The sequence below is a fragment of the Monocercomonoides exilis genome (genome assembly GCF_001643675.1).
Source record: "Monocercomonoides exilis strain PA203 chromosome Unknown scaffold54-601524, whole genome shotgun sequence".
Taxonomy (NCBI): Eukaryota; Preaxostyla; order Oxymonadida; family Polymastigidae; genus Monocercomonoides; species Monocercomonoides exilis.
In genome coordinates this window covers 19,424-38,541 of record NW_027150599.1, presented here as the reverse complement: position 1 = coordinate 38,541, position 19,118 = coordinate 19,424, and the positions used below count along the sequence as shown (strand labels likewise).

Sequence of the window (19,118 nt, the reverse complement as noted above, 5' to 3'; positions counted from 1 at the left end):
AAATAAGGTTGCTGAAATGATAAAATAGTCTGATGGAGTGAAGAACATCGCATTTGTCGGAAAGAAATTGTTTGAAAGAAGAGAGAAAGCGAAAGGGGGAAGAACGAGAATGAGAAAAAGAGGAAGAAGAAACAAAAGATTAAAAAAAATCATGTGATGAAGAGGATGAAGTGGAAGAAGAAGAAGAAGAAGAAGAAGAAAAGAGGACGATGAAGTTAAAGTACTTTTTTGTTTGAGTTTTTTTCGATTGCTTTCGCGAAAGTTTACATTAACTTGGCTTGCTATATGCTTCACTATCATCTTTTTCTTTTTCTTCATCGCTTTCATCATCGTGATTTTCATCATCATCATCATCATCATCTCGGTCCTTCTTCTTCATCTTCCTCGTCTCCTTCCTCTTTTTTATCTCTCTCTCTCTCTCCGAACTCGCATCAAACAGCCTGAATTCATTCCACCAGACACACACTTTCCTCTTCACCTTGTCTGGAATTATCACTTTTGGCGCTTCATATTCAAATCTCCCCTCTTTCGAAGAGCAAAAAGAGCTGTCTGAAACAAGTGGGCGCTGAAAAGAGATCGGAATGAGCAGCTCAAATTCGAGCAGAAAATACAAAGTCAAAAATGGGTGCGGATAGCAAAAGCGAACAAAAGATGTTTTTTTTGGCTTTAGAAGGAGGGAAGTGATTGACAATGTTCATCTTTTTAGCGACTTTGCGTCGCATTGAAGAAGCTTTGCCTTTCACAAGAGGAATCGAAAGAGACTTTTCAGAGCATTTTGTGAGTGTTGTGCACGAAGACATGGAGGGTACAGGAGAGGATGGTGATAGACTGATCATCTGAGGGGAAAAATAAAATTTATGAATAAACAAAAAAATAAAAATAAGAAGTTAATGTGAATGAATTATTGAACATAATCACTTCAAAAGCACAAACCGTTGTCTATCCCATTTTCTGCTAGTCTGATGAAATTCACTTTTGTTCTGATCTGTTCTTCGAGTGATGCATCCATCTTCACGCACTCTCTCTCAAATTTCAGTGTCAGCGGTACAACTTCAATCGGATTCGCCAGGCGGTTATCGAAGAAGAGAGGGCGCTGTGTCACAACTGCACGAAGAGCGCGATAACAAGAAGATAAAAGAGAAAGAGAGAGGGTGCAAGAAGTTGAAATCTTGGTTCCTCTCTTTCGTCTGCTCCTTCTCTGTGATACTGGGCTGTTCGCAGAAGTCGCCCCGCTCTCAAAAACTCTGATCCAGCCAGGATGAACCCAGAAAGGGAACATATTTTGATTTTGACAGATCTTCATTCTCAATCTCTTCACTCAGCGTTGCTTCCTCGTCCTCTTCTCCTTCATCGTCGTCTTCATCGCCTTCATAGTCATCATCATTTTCTTCTTCATAACTGTCTTCTTCTTCATCTTCTTCTAATTCTTATTCTTATTCTTCTTCTTCTTCTTCTTCTTCTTCTTCTTCTTCATTACACTCTTCTTCTTTGTCATGTTCATTTCGTCATCGTCTTCTTCGTAGCTTCCATCATCAAAACTTCTTTTCCTCTTCGATTTCTTTCGCTTCAAATGAGAATTTGATCTTTTTATCTGCCCGCTCTTCTTCTTCCTCTTTTGAGTTGCTTTCTTATTTGCATTGCCTTTTGCTGTTTTCTGCTTTTGAATCTTTTCCAATGTAAATGCGCCGATTATCCTCTACTTCTCTCTCATTTCTTCTTCTTCTGATTCTTCCAGAACTGATTTTATCGATTCAATGTCCGCTCCAAAATCAGAACTTAATGTATTTTTTTGCTTTGGCGTTGCACTTTCTCTTTCTTCTCTGTTTTTTTTTTCCTTTCAGCTGGCTAGCCTTCATTTTCCCAGTTTTTTTGTTTTTCGATTGGCTTTTTGATGAAAGCTTTTCACTTCTTCCATTTGGATTTCTATTTTCTTCTTCTGAAATATTACCTTCCTTCTTCTCTTCTTCTTCTTTTTAATCTTTTTAATTGCTTTGTCTCGTTTCGAAGTTATGGAAAACGGTTTATCCAAAATATCTCAATTGCTTTCTTTTTTGCGAAATTATAAAAAAAGAGAAAGCTGAAAAAAAAGAGTTGCAAAATACAATGAATCTTCTCAAACATTCACAAAATAATCAGAAAATTTCAACAATAGTGTATGATAATGTCGTTTGTTAAAAATATTTAATGTTTCATAAAAGCTGGTGATGATATCTTCGTATCCTTCTTCTTCCAGCTTTTCGAATATCTCCATTTTTGATGACTTTCTTTTCACTTTTTCCTTTGCATCGTCATCCTCTTCTTTCAATCGATTTGAAGCAATAGTAAAGAATTGCAAGCATTTATATACAATTACGTCAATCAATGTTCTCCGCCGTATCCTCTCCAAAATAGCATCAACAGCTCCTCCTTTCAACAAATCTTCAACCTTCACATTTCTATTTTCTGCTGCATTTCTCAAGGAACAAACGCACTGACTGCGAATACCTCTGTGATTATCCCCTTTTGCTGCTCGATGAACCTGAACAATGTTTTTGAGCAGCCCAACATTTTCTTCATTCCTCAAATGACAAAGGCAAAAATAAACCACGATTGTTTGCAGCCATCTCACCAATGTAAATTCTTCTTTCGCTTCTTCTTTGTTCATTTCCTCTTCTTTCTTCTTCCAATCCACGTTTCTTGTCAGCACATCCAATTCTCTTGCTGCCTCTCTCGAAAAATGCAGCTCATTCACAACTGTATCTTCCAACAATTTATTGGTGTAAAATCTGTTTATTAAAAATTCCCAAGCCGAATGATTTGCAAGTTTAGTGAGATTTCTGTGTTTCTGTTGATGTTTGATGATTTCTGTAATTTCCTTCAAATATAGTTCTTGTTTCATTTCCTTATCAGAAATAAAGGGGAAAAAAGCAAACATGATAAAAATGAAAAAGAAATGTTCAGACAAAATCCTGGCTAATGCGACTTAAAGCCAGCAAGGCAATTTCCACCTCTTTCTGATTCTCCTCGCTTTCCTCTTTCTTTGACGCAGCTTCTAGAATGCAAGACAAACAAATTGAAAGCAATTCGGGTGTGAAGCTGCAGCTTTGAAAAATATAGCATTCGCAAAGGTTAATCAAAAGCCCTTTGTTCTTTTCTTCTTTTTTCTTTTCTTCTTCAAAAATCATCTGTTCGAATCTTCTTCTCATTTCAGAATCATTAAAACCACTACTCCACATGTTTTTCAGCACATTGCAATATCCCATGTGCTTCAGCAGCAAAAGGGAATCCTTCAATGACATTTTCTTTTCTTCAATCATTTTGTATATTTTGTCGAACATTCTTGTTGTGAAAACCGATTCAAATTCTTTTTTATTCATTTCATCAATTATTTCATTCATTTCTTCGATCATCTGCTTCTGTTCATCTACATCACAATCTTCCAATCCAGAAAACAATTCTTTAAATAATTAAAGAATAAATTAAATCACAATAATCATGAATTCAAATCCAATAACAAGCACAAACCATTAAACCTTTTGATTCTACTCGTTGACTGCATTTTTGAAAGCGCATTGCAGGCAGAAAGTAATGAATATTTGTCATTTGATTTGAGTTCAGATACCATTGGAAAGAAGAAATCGGTGCAAAATATAAGCTCAAAGCAACCATGAAAGCATAAGTTGTTATACCATTCTGAGTTGTTGGTGATATTTGGCAAGGCGTTACAAAGAAAGAATGAAAGAAAGAAAAAACGATAAATCTTTTTTTGTGTTTGCAGTAATGGAGATTCAGATCATCAGATTTGAAAGAACAAAAATATTCCTTGCCAAAATGAGAGATGGAGAACAAATATTTTCTGCGGAATGGGCGATATTATTTTGAGAGGTTGCACGAGACAGCGACGGAGGGGAATTGATGATGGAATTGTGCGAGATGATTTTTATGAAAAGCATCTTTGAAGGAAATTCAACTATTTTTTTGAAATCAAAATATTTGCATGTATGCGTTTTTTATCGTTCTTGTTTGTTTAGAAGATGCTTTTATAAATAATCTTTTCAGAGTCCAAGAATCTGATAAATAATCCAAATATACTTTATTTTGTTTTTCTGAGGAGAATATCAGAAGAGTGCTGGATGGAGAGATATAATCAGCAGATGTGAATTGAAGATTTTATGTGTTCGGTTTGGAGAGGTCCTGAAAAATTAATCCGATGGAAAAGCATTTGGATGAGAGGAAAAAAAAGAAGAATTCCAACAATTGGACAGTTATTGGAAAGAAATAATACTGAATATTTTTTTTTCAGGAAAAAATGTGGATAACAATATGGAAAGCAGGATATTTATGGGGGAAAATGTACGGTGGAGAAAGGAGCACTGTGAAACATTGGAAAAGGAGAATGGAAGTATCAGTGATGGACAATCCTCTGCTTTTTCTATAAGAAGAGCAGGTGTGTTCTTTTGAAGAATTTTTTCAATCAATGCAAAACTAATTATTTTTATTTTATATCTTTTTATTTCCATTCCAGACAACATCATTTTTTTTATGTTGAGCAACATTCCCAAGGACAATGCATTTTAAGCAGCATTTTTACAAATCGTGTGGTTCCTTCTCCTTTTCATTCTCCTTCGATCTCTTCATTGATGATATTTTTTTAACTTGGCTGATGAAAAGAACATCTTCTTCTTATTTGAGAATTTGTTGTTTGAATAGCCAACAAATTCTCATGTTGCGACACAAAATAAATCTTCCTTCTCTTATTGCTGTTGGCTGCAGTGAAATTCGAATCCATTCAATATTTCTTCATTTTCTTCAAATGAGTCTTGTCCACATTTGTCGTTTAACTTCCTCCAGAAGAGCACAATCCAACTCGTTTCATTCCATTTCTCTTTCGGCCTTTTTTTCTTCTTTCTTTCTTTCTTTCTTTCTTTCTTTTCTCATATCTGCTGATTAATGAATTCTGTTTGCAAATGCTGTTATTTTGTTGCATCCTGATCATTCAGCACAAGCTTCATCATCATCATCATCTTCTTCTTCTTCAAATGCTTCTTCATTTGATTCTTTTTCTTCTTCAAAAAATTCGAAAGAAAAACGCTCAAAAAGACAAGCAAATTCAGCCAAAATGCGAGTTAAAATGGACGTTTCGAATGAAAAAGAAGGAAATCAAACGTTTTCTTCTTCCTCTTCTTCTTCTTCTCCTTTCAACACCCCATACACAGCACCTGATAACTTCACTTCATCTTTCTCTTCAAACTTTGCGAATTCTCCTTTTATCCCTTCACAAACATTTTCTTCTTCCATTTCTTTTATTTTCTCTTTCATTTCTTCTTCCTTTTCTTCCTCTTCCTCTTCCTCTTCCTCTTCTTCTTCTTCTCCTTCTTCTTCGCCTTCTTCCACTTCTTCGTTTTTCTATTTTTTGAAAACATTCATGGACTTCGAATTTTTTATTTGTTTAATTTATTTTAATTTAGTATAGTTTTTTTTTGTTTTATTTCCTTTTTTATTCAAAAAAATAAGTTTGAGAAATGTGTGAAAAATTTCTATCCCATATAAAAATTTTTTGATACTATTTTGACTTTTGCATTCACTTTTTTATTTGGGATTTCGCTCAAAACAAAATTTTGAGCAACCAAATGGGAGAAATGGCGAAATCATTCGAAGAGCTTAGCAATGCTTGAAATAACTTTTCGAGCGAGTGAATATCTGCGCAATTGCTTTGTTGCATTTTTTGAAAAGTTTTTTAATTCGCAGAAAAAACAAAAATTCCTTTTCAAATGGATACTGACTTTTGTGTGCTGGAATTATTGATAGACAACTTCCACAAATCCCAGGAAGAAATTTACTCGATAAAAATTGCTTGTATTGTGGTAAGCATCATGGGAGATATTCCTCAATGAGTTTGCATCGATGACAAACAGCCGTTATGCAATTTATGTTCTTGCATTTTTTCTCCCGCACCAAAAGGAGCAAAAGTCGCATCGACGAATCTTTTGCTTATGTCAATGACAACAGAGCAAATTTTTATCGTTTACAATACGTCAAGCCTTCTATTGAATTGCTTTCCACCAACTTCAGTTGAGAATGGAGCAGCTGAAACTTTTTGGATTAAATGAACGAAAGATACAATCCAAATGAATTTCATTTTTCTGGGAAAGAGAGCATTTATGGAATTAGCGTGGCTGAGGACTCAGATGAATTGAATCAAAGCAGATCATCAACACAAAAGATAGAAGAACGTGAGTCACCAGAATCTGGCACTTTGACAATTCAGGAGGATTCAATCAAAAATGAAAGCCTTTTTGGTTCATGTCGATTCAAGGGATTGGAAATTACTTCAAAAGCTTGCGTGGGAGACGAGGCAAAATCTATCCGCTCAGAGAATAAGAAAGATTATCTTTTTGTTTTTAGTGGGAGAACTTGTGGAGTCATGGGATGTGCTTCCATTGCATGTTTATCTGGAACGAAAATGGAATGGCTCAAAGGTTATGGATTTCTTACGAAGTAGGAACCCTTTTGTCATCGTTTGCCATTCGAGAAGGAATTTGGCGATGCACATAGTGTTCATTGCGATAGATCTAATTTTAGAAATTGGAGCTGCTTTGATTGAGACTTTTATAATTTTACAAAATAATTGAATCGATCAGCTTGGTGGGACAAGTGCAAAGTTTGAAGAAAATGTTCTTCGTTTCGAAAGCTATGTTGTAGCTAGTGAATTTCTAAGTATTTCATGTGCAGTTTCATTGGAGATTGACATGAATAACAGAATTTGTGCGTTTTTTTATTTCGGAAAACAGCTCAAGAGATGTTTGATTCGTCTTCCTGATTCTGTTTTTGTTTCTATGTCAAATGAAAACCCTGAATTCTGATTGCTATTTATCCACTTTTTTAAAAGAAGAAGCCATGGATAGAAGAGAAGCTTTCTGATGAATTTGTTGAAGTGCACTGTAATAGCAGTTTGATTCAGTTTGCATCAATATTTGACTGAGTCTTTTTTTGAATTTGCAGAAATATTTTGTTGTTATATTCTATTTTTAGGTTTTTGAAATTATGCAATGCGATGTATACATTTTTAATTTTGTTTTTCAAGCGTCTTTCTTTCCGTTTTTGTAATTTTCATTCAGCAAAGAAGGTTTCTTGAGTTAAGTTTTCTTTCATTTTCCATTTTATTTTGGCAAACGGAAAATATTACTCTCATGCAATATTCTTCTTTTGAATTTTCTTTTGTGAAAAGAAAGTAATATATTTTGCTGCTGAAATGGCTTTTGTTTTCAAAGAAGAAACAATGTTAGGCTCAAAGAATAAAAGAAGACTTTGAATAATCTTCAAAAAAGATGTAATTGAACTGCAATTCGAATTGTGAAAAATAAAATAAAAAATAGAAGTGAGGCAGAAAGAAATGCATTTTTTCCCCAAACATTTACAAAATAATCGGCAAGTGCACAACTTTGCCTCATATGACAAAAATGAAATATTTTTCATAAGAACATAAGAAAATATGATTATTTGAAATGATTAATACGAATAAACATCGAAAAAACTAAATTTGTTGTTGTTATATTTTCATGATAATATCAACACTTCAAAAATTAATAGTGTGTGCATGAATCCTCACTTTTGCAAAAACCCGCACACTTGATATTTTCTTTCGAAATACTCTTCCACATTCAAATGTGGGAAAGCGTTGTGTATTTTTGTTCCATCTGTTACTTTAATTTAATATTGTTAAATTAAATTAAAGTAACAGATGGAACAAAATACATTTGAATGTGGAAGAGTATCAAGTGAAATTAAAAGTGAGTTTAATTTGTGCAAAAATACCGGACAAGATCGATTTCTCAATGAACGCAAGAGGAATAATTCTGTCAATTTTCCTCAAAATATATCTCATCAATACAAACTCATTTCATAAACAAAACTATCAAAATAGCTTCATTTGTGTTCAGAAAAAATTAATGATTGAAATCTCGGAGAAATAGGATTTTGAGTTTCTCCGAGATTTTTGAAACAGTTTTTTTCTGAGCACAAATGAAGCAATTTTGAAAGTCACGTTTATCAAATGAGTTTTCATTGATGAGATATATTTTGAGGAAAATTGACAGAATTATTCCTCTTGCGGTCATTGAGAAATCGATCTTGTCCGGTATTTTTTTGCACAAACTGTTTGCACACACGATAAGAATTAAATTTTGGACACAAGATATGGAAATTTTGTTGAAATTATAATTTTTGAAACAAAATATGGGTCATTATTTTTCATATCATAACTTTGTTCGAAGAAAGATCTTTGTTCAAGAAATCGTTGTATGAGGAATAAAAAAATAAATTATGTATTTATAAGTGAAATGTGAATGAAATGTGAAGGACTTATTGAAAAACAAGAGAAATTGAGAAAATCTTGAAAACACCGTTATAACATTTATTTTTTTAGCTATTTTTAATATACGAATTATATGATATAATGGGTGATTATTTAAGAAACCATGTTTTTTCATTTAAAAATTTCGGTTCATAATTTTCTTTTAAATATAAATAAATGATCACTGAAAAGTGAAAAGACTAATAATAAACATTTTTATCTTAATTTCTGCTGAAACATTAGTTTTTCAAACAGTTGTGATGAGTTTTGTGTTTGAATACAAAATCTCTTTCCAAAAACAAACAACCTTTAATAAAACAACACACCAAAATAAGTTATGATTTCAAAAATTATCACCCATATCATCATTTTTAATGAAATATTAAAATGCACATCTTATCGAAGATATATGAAATTAACAACAGTCGATGAAACAAATCGATCATGGAGATGTTCAGCATGCAACATATTTATTTCACATTTTTAGAAGACTTCTTTTCATCGAAGCCATCTCAAAATCAACTCTTTTTTTTTTCATTTGCATCTCTGTCGAAAAATTCATGTTTTTTCAATGTTCATATCTGAATGGAGTTGGTATAATCATGGTCGGTGATTTGTATTCTGTTGAAAGTGCATCAATTGGAATTCGAATGTCGAGCGTGAGGTTTATTCTTTGAGGAGAACGATGTATTGTGGAAATGGATTGTTCGATTTTGAGAAAAAGAATGTTCCACAAAGTGAAAAAGAAGAAACAAATTTGGCTTTTTGGAGCAGAAGAAAGAAAAGAAAACGATAAAATCGGTAAATGTTCAATTATCAGAGTTTTTGACAGAAAAAAGGAGACTTTGATACGCATAATTGAAGCCAACATCCAGAAAGGAACAACGATTTACAGTGATGAGTGGGGTGCATATAAATGCTTGAATGAATTAGGTTACAAACATCAGACAGTTTGCTACAAATACGAATTCAAAAATACAGAAACTGGAGTATGCACAAATTTGATAGAAGGTTGTTGATCTCATTTCAGAAGTTCATTGCCTCCATGTGGAATCAAAGAAAAATTCATTGATGATTTTATTGCTTCATTTTTGCTTCAACGAGAAAAAGAAATGCTATTCCCAGAATTTGTGAGGAATGTTACTAATTATATACCTACTGAAGCTGCATTTCCCCATGACTATGATGATGGAGAAGGAGACAATGAAGCAGATGTTCCCCAAATTGAGCAGGAAGCAGTTGAAATTCATGAAGAAGATTACGACGACCCAGGAGATGGAGCAGATGCTAGTGAATATTTTGAATCTTATCATTTTCAATCTTTATAAATAATAATTTTTTTTTATTTTTTCATACACTTTTAAAATTGAAATAACTTAAACCCGCTATTATCAACATGTTATTTATGCAATACTACAATTTATAAATAAAAACAAAGACGTTTGAATTATTTTTGGCTTGTAAGGCAAAGTGAGCATATTCCGAAATGCTCAAATTGAATGTTATGTGGAAGAGTAACGAAGTGTCGACAAATGTTGGCTGTTGCATCTCCTTCAATATTAGATAAAACACACTTCCATTCAAAAAGACATCTGAACGAACATACTCCGTGTTTATAATTGTGTGCAAAAGAGATAGTCCCTCTTCATGTATTTCATTTTCATTCTCTTTTGCTGCTCTGCACACTCCAACAACACAACGAACTATTTCATTGAATTCATCATTCCATGGCTTAAAAAGCAAAAAGAACTCGTTAATTTATTGGAGTCATTTCTTTTAAATATCCGCATCATTCGCTTTTTCTTCTCTTCTTTCTTCTTCTTTCTTCTTCCTATCAGTTCATTTCAATAATCCCTAAAGTTCATTTATTGCCTCTCTCGCAAAATGCAGTTCATTCACAATCACTTGTTCCTTTCTTTATTCTTGGTATTTTCAGGTGAAAATAAGTGACCAAGCACACTGATATGCCGGTCTAATCAGATTGCGATGCTCCTTATGATGTTTGTGGATTTCTTTAATTTCATCCAAGTTCAATCTTTTTTGAATTTTCTGCTTTAATATTTATAAAAACACATCAAAAAACAAAAAGAATTATGAAAATTTCAAACGTAATTCCCACAAATGAAACTTAAAGCCTGCAAAGCAATTTCTACTTTCTTTTTGTGCATCCTCGTTTTCATCTTTTTTAAGGCAACTTTCTGAATGACAGGCACTCAGATGGAAAACGATTCAGTAAAATAAACTTTGTATCAAAAACAGATAGAATCCACAAAGAACAGCATGCAACTTTTCATTCTTCCCTTCATTCTTCTGCTCTTTGTCAACAATCATCTTTCTGATTCTATTGCTTGATAAAGAAAAATATTAACATTTTCTCTGTTTGTCTTTCAACATATTGAAATATCCCATCTGGTTCAGAAAAAAAAGTGAGTTTTTAATTGAAAATATTATTTCTGCGATCATTCATTCGATTCTTTCGAGCATTTCCACAGTCAAAACTGAAAACTGTCCATAACCATCCATCTCTTTAACAATATCATCCTATTCACAAAACATATGTTTTTGTTCATTTTCAGAATATTTTTCATGCGTTGCAAGCAACTCTGAAAATAAAAGTGATAAGAGAAAATCATCAGGAAAATGTTTTATTTCTATCTAACGAACTTTACACAGCTCTTCGTTCAATTCTTCAAATGAAGAAGCCATTTTTATCTCATTTGATTCATCTGAAAGAAAAGAAAAAAATACTTATTAAGATTGTGTTCTTTTTTTCCTGATTGTTTATTTGGACAAACAATTTCAAGTTATGAATATGTTGTCTAATAACAATTTCCTTCATTTTTTTAAATTCAATCTGAAAATCAATTTTTTCATTGAATACAAAAAATTATATTTTTTTCGAAATTATATTGAAAAGGATTCAACATTATTTAAAAAAGAAAGTGATGAATCAATTCCTTCTCTTGTTTGAGAGACGCCACAATCTATGGGTCAGTCGCCCATTTGTATGTAAGGGTGAATTGGATAAAAACCGCTTTGCGCTTATAAAACCAAAAAGCGCAAAGAGAAGGAACTACAAAAAACACAAACAGTTTTGAAAACAGAACTTCAAACGGTGGGAGTGAAAACGGTGGTGGGCAAGAGAAGGAATTGATTCTCCACTTTCTTTTTTAATTAAAGTGCATAAGCACCTTAATTATCAAGAAAGTGTTTCATCGATTCCTTCTCTTGTTTGAGAGAATCAATTTGTTGGATGATGAAGCCATCATCACTACCACAGTGTGCGTCTTCTTTGCTTTGTTGTTTTCTTCCTCCTTTTTTGCTTGCGACCTTGTTCGAATAATGAATTGTTCTTCAAGTGGTTCTCGTTTCTCCATCTCATCGTCAGGCTCATCCACTCGAGAGGGAAATTCAACAGAATTTTTCGCTTCTTCCACACTCATATGTGGCTTCATCAGGCGCTTATTGTCCCTTAACACCATTCCAGATTCCATTGACCTTCTCTCCTCTTTGTGCTTCTGGTCTCTTTCTGGTCTGACACACGCCTTGCCACCATCCTCTGCCGACCGCTTGGTTGCTAACTCTTCACTGGGAGCATTCATAGTTGAAGCAATCACTTTTCCAAAGGTTGAAGCAAGATTGGCCTTCACATAATGCTTTACCAAAGTGTCTGTTCTAGGGGATAGTCGGGCAAACTTCGCAATCTGAGTTGGTGGAATTCCAGACATCGTTAGCGTTGAAAGTGTTGCAGCCTTTATTGAATAAGGAGTAAAATGGCTCGGAATTCCTGCTTCCTTTAACGTCTCCTTTGCCAATCGTCTGATTCCTTTTACTGTTCGAGGATGAAATGTTTCGGTATTTAAAAACAATTTATTTCCATTTGGTCTTCTTCTTTGTATTTCTTCCCACAAAACCTGAATGGCCGAAGCTGGGCAAATCGCTGGGTTTTCATTCAAAAACGGAACGGCAATCTCTGTTCGATTAAGCGATGTTTTTGGCCTTGTGTTCAGGTATATTCCTTCATGCTCGAATCTGGATCGTTCCATATCTACCCTTTCCAACTCTGTAAACCTGCACGCAGTGAATAACATTGTAAGCACAATGACTTTCATTGTCAGATGTTTGAAGCTCAAAGTCTGATTTTCTCCAAGACTAGAAAAGTATGTCAAAATGGTCTTCGGATTCCAGATCTCTTGAACCTTCTTCTTTCTTGTCATCTCCGTTCTTCTAAACCCTCTGAACAGTATTTTTATTATAGGAATATCCCCCAAATTTGTGTTGAAAACCAAGCTTGTGAAGAATGAAATAGCTGAGAGGATAAGTTGCAAACATGACAGTTTCATTCCATTGTCTTTGAGTGTTATGAAAATACTCGAACATTGAGCGGCCCATTCATTAATATCCTCTGGAATTATGCCCATATCACTTTTTTCCCACTGTTCTCCAAAGTGTGCGAAGCCGAATAAATATCCACCCCACGTCGACAGAGCAATTCCTGCTCTGCATTCCTCTGCCAGTGAAACCGGGAAAGCTCTTTCCTCCAACGCCCTTCTCCACCAGCTCTCGCCTTTCTCTCTGGTGGATTGATCAATATGGCTCTCAACCTTCCTGGAAGGAGACATGCACCTGTGTTTGTCATTGATAGCCCCTTTCTCAACACTGTTCTCAGACTCCTCCATTCGAATGTCCGATGAGGTTTTATCTCCAATAGCACATCCCAGTTCTGCCCTTTCCAGTTCGGCAGGAGTAATACTACTGGTACTCTCTCCTTCTGTGCCTTCCGAATCGTCATTGGAATCAGTGGAATAGGTGGGTGTACCAGAACGCACTCGTTCTTCCATGGATATGCCAGACCGTCTTCTCCCAATGGGCTTCCTATTCCGCACCAACGCTCGACCTTGTGGTTGTGTTGAGCTGCAAAGGCATCCAGCGTTGGAGAAACTTGAAGAGTTGCCAAGATTTCTGTGAGCTCGCTGTCTGCAATGCTGTAGTCTCCTGCTCTTTCCAGGCGGGATAAAGCATCGGCTCTTGTGTTTCGCAATCCGGGGAGATGAACTGCTTTCAGGACTATATTCAATTTCTCCTTCAATGTCCATATCCTTTTGAGTGTCGGGCGAAGATTCCTTCCTGCATTCCATCTGTTCACGTTGAAAACGACTGCCGAATTGTCTGACCGAAGTTGTAACTGTGATATCCGACTTTCTGATAGGATTGGGGCAAAGTGAGTTAAAGCAAGTTCTACTGCTTTTAATTCTCTGTAGTTGGATGATTGGTTTTTCATGGAGAATGGAAAACGACTGTGACAATCTAGTGACATTCTGTTAATTCTGAGGGTTGCTCCCCAGGAGCATTCTGATGCATCTGTGGTTAGAACTGCTTCTGGAATAAACACTGGATTTAGTCTGCGTCTGGGGTTCTTCCTCAATGTCCATCTCCATCTTCTTATCTGCTGGAGGATTGACGCATTCAGCCTCATCATTCCATCCCATCCGCCTGTCGTAACTCCTTTCTGCAACAATTTGCAGATTGATTGGAGGTGTAAAGATGCATCTGGCAGAACGAAGCGTGTAGAACTGAGCTTTCCCACGAATGATGCGAAGTCCTTCACTCTGACAGTCTTGGCTCTTATGCATAATCTCTCCCACTTGTGACACAGCTCTCGCACTGCCTATCTTCTTTCCTTTGATAGACAAACATCGAAGCTGGTTGTGTTCCATTCGAATCCCAAAAAACTGAACTGCGAACTCGGAATGAGGTTGCACTTCTTCTTGTCTATCAGCAGATCGAGGCTTTCCAAAAATACGATTATTTCCTGAATTATTTTCTTCAAGACTTCTTGATCTTGATGCAGAAAAAGAAGATCGTCCAAATAGGCAACGACTCTGACATCCCATCTTTTTCTTATCTCCACTGTCACCTTCCTCATTATATGTGTGAACAGTTGCGGTGCATCTTCAAAGCTGAAAGGCATGCCTTTGAAGGAGTAATCTCTTCCCATGAATCTGAAAGCAAGATAGGGTATTAGTTCTTTTGAGACTGGGATTAGATAATAAGCTTGTTCCAAGTCTAGGGATACAGCGTTATTCTTCCGTCTTATCAGCCGCTCCACTGTCTTCTCACCGTCGCACTTGAAATGTGTTCTTTTCACCTCTGCATTCAGTTTCCGACAATCGAGAATTTGTCTCCAGCTGCCTGACTTCTTTGAATGAGGAAAACATTGTTTCTGTATTTCACATCATTCTGCTCCATCGGGATAACGACTCCTGTTCGTATTTGTTCTTCTAATATCATCTTGAATTCCTGTATATTTTGTTGAATGAGAAGCAACGCTCAGTCTCTGAACTGAGCTTTGCTGAGAGCTTTTCTGGCTTGCTTGCTCTTCCATGTGGCCTGCACTTTTTTGCATATCAATTTCTCTCCTCCGATTTTCTTCCATGCTGAGAGGAACAAAGCGGTCCTCCCTCCTATTTGCCTCCTTTGCTCTGTTTCCTTGAGAACTGGGCCTAAAGTTGTTGAGGCCACCTTGGCTTCCTGCTCCAACTGCTCTGACTCCGCCTTCTTCCGAATTGATGTCTTCTTGAGAGGGCTGAGGACCGGGGGTATCTCCGAAAAAACCGCGGGTTAGCACGAGGAAGGGGATAACTTAATCTTCTTTGAAGCGTATCTGGTTGTTCTCTTGCAGTGGGCTGAACTCGTGTCAGAGGAAATGCTGGTCTTTGGAAACCTCCCTCAAACTTTGCTTCTTGCCTTGTTTCTTTGAGAACCAGTTCCTGTCTCTCTGTGAAGATTTTTGAAGAAGCGTCTGTTCTCATCGCTGAGGCAGCTCTGAAACCAAACCCGCCTTGAATTCGAACCGTTCGTGCCTCTTGAAGCGCCTTGGTAATCATAATCAAGATGTCAGCCAGTCTTTGTTTTGCACCTTCCTTTGAAGTCGGTATCTCGGCTAAGCCTATGAGCGCAGCTATAATTGCCTGGAAAAAATAAATCTCTACCTTGTGACCCGCTTGATCTAACGCGTCGTTAATCCAGTTTTCTGTTCTCTTGGCAGGGGGCGGTTCAAGTGATAATAACTGGCTAAAATCCTGTGTTGAATACTCCTCAACTACATCTTGAATGGATCTAGTGGTAAGCTTTAGATCAAAAATTGAAAAATTCGGCGCCTGTCCAAAAATGTCCTCAAACTCCTGACAAATACGTTGAGATATCTCTAAGTCATCTTCGTTCTCATTTCTGTCATCCGAATGGGTCACCTCCTGTGAAAAACTTTCCGATGACGAAGGTGAAAAAATTGAAGCGGAAGAAAATATGTTCGATTGAGATAAGGTCCCTGGTTGGCTTTGCGCCCCACTGTTCTGCATTACAGCCTCAGCCGTCGGCGCAAGTCCAACAATCGGAGGGAATTGTGAAGAAGACATCATTGATCAAATGTGGCGACTGACCCATAGATTGTGGTGTCTCTCTTACAAACAAGAGAAGGAATTGATGAAACACTTTCTTGATAATTAAGGTGCTAATGCACTTTAATTATTCAAATTATACAAAGAGAAGTCACTGTTATTGAAAAACAATAACAAATGAATAATAATTATTGTTATCGAGATAATTAGTTCTTTTGAAATGTTATTTTCATGATTTCTCAAAAGTGACAGAAAATTCTTCGCACCCTTTAAAAAAACAAATATTGAATTGCATCAACATTTATCAACAAAAAGATGAATTTGACGATTTTTTGTATTCATCGTAATATTTTCCGTGTGATATGTATAGAATAAAGTGAGAATAACATTGAATAGCTAAAATGGATGGACTAACAGCAAAGGAAACAAAAATGTTTCAAAATTATATTCAAATGAATACACATGGAAAAACAAATACTAATATATTTCAAAAAATCACCGTTTCCAATCATCCATTTCTTGTTATTTATTTTCTATTAGTTATTTGATCTTCTTTTCTTCACAACAACAACAACAATCACAATCACCACAACAGATGCCACAACAACAACAATCGGAACAACAATAGCAACAATGATCCCTGTTTTATTCTTTTTGTTTTGATCTTTCAGTTTCTCTTGTCTCACTTTCACATACTTCTCATATACATCCTCGGGCTCTGATTCTGCATCTTTTGCTCCCACAATCCAACCAACAGTGGAATCATCGAAGTCATTCGCAAACGCAAAGGCATCTTCTTGTTTGCAGAACTCTTCGAAGTCTGGGGCAATGATGAACAGAGATGTTGTTTTTGAGCCAGCTGTGTTTGAGCTGTCAATCTCCAGATTGTGTTCTGATGGGAGTTGCAGATTCGATGTTGCCTTGGGCATGTCAATGAATATTGCTCCTGATTTCCCTTCTGGTGCTGAACAAGACTTGAATGAGCATTTGCTTGACCTTCCAATGGCCACTCTTGATTCCTCTGAACTGAGGGTGATATCCAACCCTGCTGCTGCTCCTTTCTCCGATTTCACTTCCTGAACATTCAATCCTTCGATTGAAACCTTCGAAGATGAATTGCTCCCATCATCGATGCTGATTGCTGCTCCACTTTCCACATTCACTTTGCTGATGTCCATTCCACTCAATGACACTTCACGGGCTCCAGAAAATGAAAATGGTGATGATGAGAATGTCACAAATGAGGTTTCATCTGTGCATTTCACTGTGTCCATTTCCACACTTCCATATGCCACGCTCACAAGACTGCTCTCCAAGGGGCTGTTTCCATTATCGTTTGCCATCATCCCTTCTTGTGATTGTGATCCTATTCTGACAAATCGACATGTTGATATTTTCAGTGATATTGAACCTGATCCTGCACTGATCAATGAGTCCCAATTCTTTTCTGTTGAAGAGAATTGGAATGCCAGATACTTGAATTCCACAATTCTCTGACAAGAAAAGAGAAAAGATGAAACAGAAACATCACAATTAATTGCAACTTCTATGTTTCCATCTCCATCGCTGTGAACTCCTTCAATTGTTATTCCACTGTTAATGCTGAAACTTATGGCTTCTGCTTTGATTGGATCAGATGTTTTGACAACATCAATGAAACATTTCCCACTCTTTTCCAAATATTCATATGCATCATAAATGCTATCGATTGCAGAATTAACATCGATTCCATTTCCCCTCCCTCCATTCTTTACAAATGCCCTTGTCATATTGTCTGGTTTTGGGGGAGGTGGATCAAAATATGTGCTAATGAAATCACATTCTTTTTTTGTTTTATTGTCATAACCAACAACAAACCACAAATTATCATCTCGTGTGTAATCAGCTGCAAAACTTTCTTTCATTGCATCTGCGATATCTTTGAACAATGAATCATTATTCATTTCAAAATATAATCCAGTATTTCTCTTCACTCCATTATATTCAGATGAGCAATTCTGAAATACTAGATTCTTTCCATCTATTGGCCATATTAATTTAGATGCAGATCGTGCATTTGACAAATTCAAATAGATTCCTCCAGATTTAATGCCAGTACAAGATGAGAAAGAAGTAACTCCCGCATCTCCAACTGAAAATGAGCTTTCACTGTTTCTGCTTTCAAAGTATACTGTTCCTTCACTTCTTGATTGACATTCAGTGAAAGTGCTGTTACTCATCGTTACATCAATTTTGTTTACAGTTTCTCCATATATAAAAACAGTTGGAATGTTGCTTTTTATTTTCTTCAAAGTCACATTCGTCAATGAAACTGTTCCTGCAAATAGCAGATAAAAAGGGTTTCTAGAAAATGCAACTGTTGAATAATCATCAACACACTCAACTGAATCCATATTGAGATTTCCACCATGCATATGCACTAGGTAATAATTAACTGTTGATCCATCAAATGGTGGCCGAATAAATTGACAGTTTTTTATTGTAAGTTCACCAGAACCTCCATAAATAAATGGATCTTCACCGTTTCTATTTAATGTGGTTGGAAAAATGAATGCCAAGTAATTGAATTTTGTAACTCCACCACATGAAAATAGATATCTTTCTGGATGCACATCACAATCTATTGAAACAATTGTGTTTCCATTTCCATCGCTATTAACTCCTTCAATGCTGATTCCTTGGTTTTTGTAGAATTGAACTGCTTCTGCTGTAAATGCAGTTTCATCATTCACAACATAGATCTTGCATGCTTCATCATCCCCCAGCAGATAATATGCACTTTTCAATGATTTCTTTTCCTGACCGATCTCTGTTCCAGTGTGGGTTTCACTTCCACTTTGCTTCACATAAACTGTATATGGTTTTCCTTCATCCAATTCTTGTGAAATTGACAATGATATAATCAGAAAAACAAAAAGCATGAGTGTTGATGTTTCTTGATCAATATCACAACAGATCAACAAATCCTTAATACAAAGAAAACAGAATGCAATTAATGGTTTGCTTTTCTTCAAAGATCATTTGATAAGTGCATTTATCATAATTTAACAGTTTCCACCACGAATGAAACACTCATTAAAGAAGATAAACTGATTCAATTAACAAAAATAAGTTAACGCCCATAAAAATATATTTGAAGCCCCTTTTGTTCATCATTGCTTCGTTTTGATTTGAAAAAAACATTTGTCAAAATAAGCAACATGCGCATATAAATTAATATGGTTTTAATAATTATGAACAAAATGCGAGTGGATTCATGATGTTCACAACAAATATTTATCAAATTCAAAAACGAAAGTTCTCTTGAAGATTAATATATTTCAAATGATGGTTTATAAACTGAAAAATAATATCTTTTGCAACAAAATAAGAGTTTCATTATTTGATAT

The 19,118-nt window shown here is 35.6% G+C and overlaps 7 protein-coding genes across 7 annotated transcripts; all 7 read right to left on the bottom strand.

Moving 5' to 3' along the window:
- Nucleotides 1-268: 268 nt before the first annotated feature.
- On the bottom strand, nucleotides 269-1,303 carry MONOS_15687 (uncharacterized protein; the record flags this gene model as incomplete). The annotated part of the gene is made up of 2 exons (XM_067868580.1): nucleotides 269-549; nucleotides 934-1,303. The coding sequence occupies 2 exons, from the start codon at nucleotides 1,301-1,303 to the stop codon at nucleotides 269-271; spliced, it is 651 nt and encodes a 216-aa protein (XP_067720307.1).
- A 791-nt stretch (nucleotides 1,304-2,094) lies between these two features.
- On the bottom strand, nucleotides 2,095-3,758 carry MONOS_18690 (uncharacterized protein). Its single transcript, XM_067871733.1, has 4 exons — nucleotides 3,669-3,758; nucleotides 3,505-3,532; nucleotides 2,943-3,436; nucleotides 2,095-2,881 (listed from the first exon to the last, which is right to left on the bottom strand). The coding sequence occupies exons 1-4, from the start codon at nucleotides 3,669-3,671 to the stop codon at nucleotides 2,114-2,116; spliced, it is 1,293 nt and encodes a 430-aa protein (XP_067720306.1). The 5' UTR covers nucleotides 3,672-3,758; the 3' UTR covers nucleotides 2,095-2,113.
- A 7,786-nt stretch (nucleotides 3,759-11,544) lies between these two features.
- MONOS_13432c2 (uncharacterized protein) lies at nucleotides 11,545-12,549 on the bottom strand (the record flags this gene model as incomplete). Its single annotated transcript, XM_067866138.1, has 2 exons — nucleotides 11,545-12,084; nucleotides 12,247-12,549. The coding sequence occupies 2 exons, from the start codon at nucleotides 12,547-12,549 to the stop codon at nucleotides 11,545-11,547; spliced, it is 843 nt and encodes a 280-aa protein (XP_067720305.1).
- Nucleotides 12,550-12,743: 194 nt separating this feature from the next.
- MONOS_13431c2 (uncharacterized protein) lies at nucleotides 12,744-13,613 on the bottom strand (the record flags this gene model as incomplete). Its single annotated transcript, XM_067866136.1, has 1 exon — nucleotides 12,744-13,613. The coding sequence occupies one exon, from the start codon at nucleotides 13,611-13,613 to the stop codon at nucleotides 12,744-12,746; it is 870 nt and encodes a 289-aa protein (XP_067720304.1).
- A 40-nt stretch (nucleotides 13,614-13,653) lies between these two features.
- On the bottom strand, nucleotides 13,654-14,226 carry MONOS_13430c2 (uncharacterized protein; the record flags this gene model as incomplete). Its single annotated transcript, XM_067866134.1, has 1 exon — nucleotides 13,654-14,226. The coding sequence occupies one exon, from the start codon at nucleotides 14,224-14,226 to the stop codon at nucleotides 13,654-13,656; it is 573 nt and encodes a 190-aa protein (XP_067720303.1).
- A 341-nt stretch (nucleotides 14,227-14,567) lies between these two features.
- On the bottom strand, nucleotides 14,568-15,747 carry MONOS_13429c2 (uncharacterized protein; the record flags this gene model as incomplete). The annotated part of the gene is made up of 3 exons (XM_067866131.1): nucleotides 14,568-14,835; nucleotides 15,170-15,451; nucleotides 15,515-15,747. The coding sequence occupies 3 exons, from the start codon at nucleotides 15,745-15,747 to the stop codon at nucleotides 14,568-14,570; spliced, it is 783 nt and encodes a 260-aa protein (XP_067720302.1).
- Nucleotides 15,748-16,255: 508 nt separating this feature from the next.
- MONOS_13428 (uncharacterized protein) lies at nucleotides 16,256-18,650 on the bottom strand (the record flags this gene model as incomplete). The annotated part of the gene is made up of 2 exons (XM_067866129.1): nucleotides 16,256-16,286; nucleotides 16,726-18,650. 2 exons carry the CDS (start codon nucleotides 18,648-18,650, stop codon nucleotides 16,256-16,258), a joined length of 1,956 nt encoding a protein of 651 aa, XP_067720301.1.
- Between the last annotated feature and the right edge of the window lie 468 nt (nucleotides 18,651-19,118).

What these genes read in the sequence shown, in the direction of transcription:
- MONOS_18690 (XM_067871733.1), bottom strand. An exon ending in TAGAATCAAAAGGTTTAATG is followed by an intron (nt 3,437 to 3,504) that starts GTTTGTGCTTGT and finishes AATTATTTAAAG; the next exon opens with AATTGTTTTCTGGATTGGAA. An exon ending in GTCGCATTAGCCAGGATTTT is followed by an intron (nt 2,882 to 2,942) that starts GTCTGAACATTT and finishes ATTTCTGATAAG; the next exon opens with GAAATGAAACAAGAACTATA.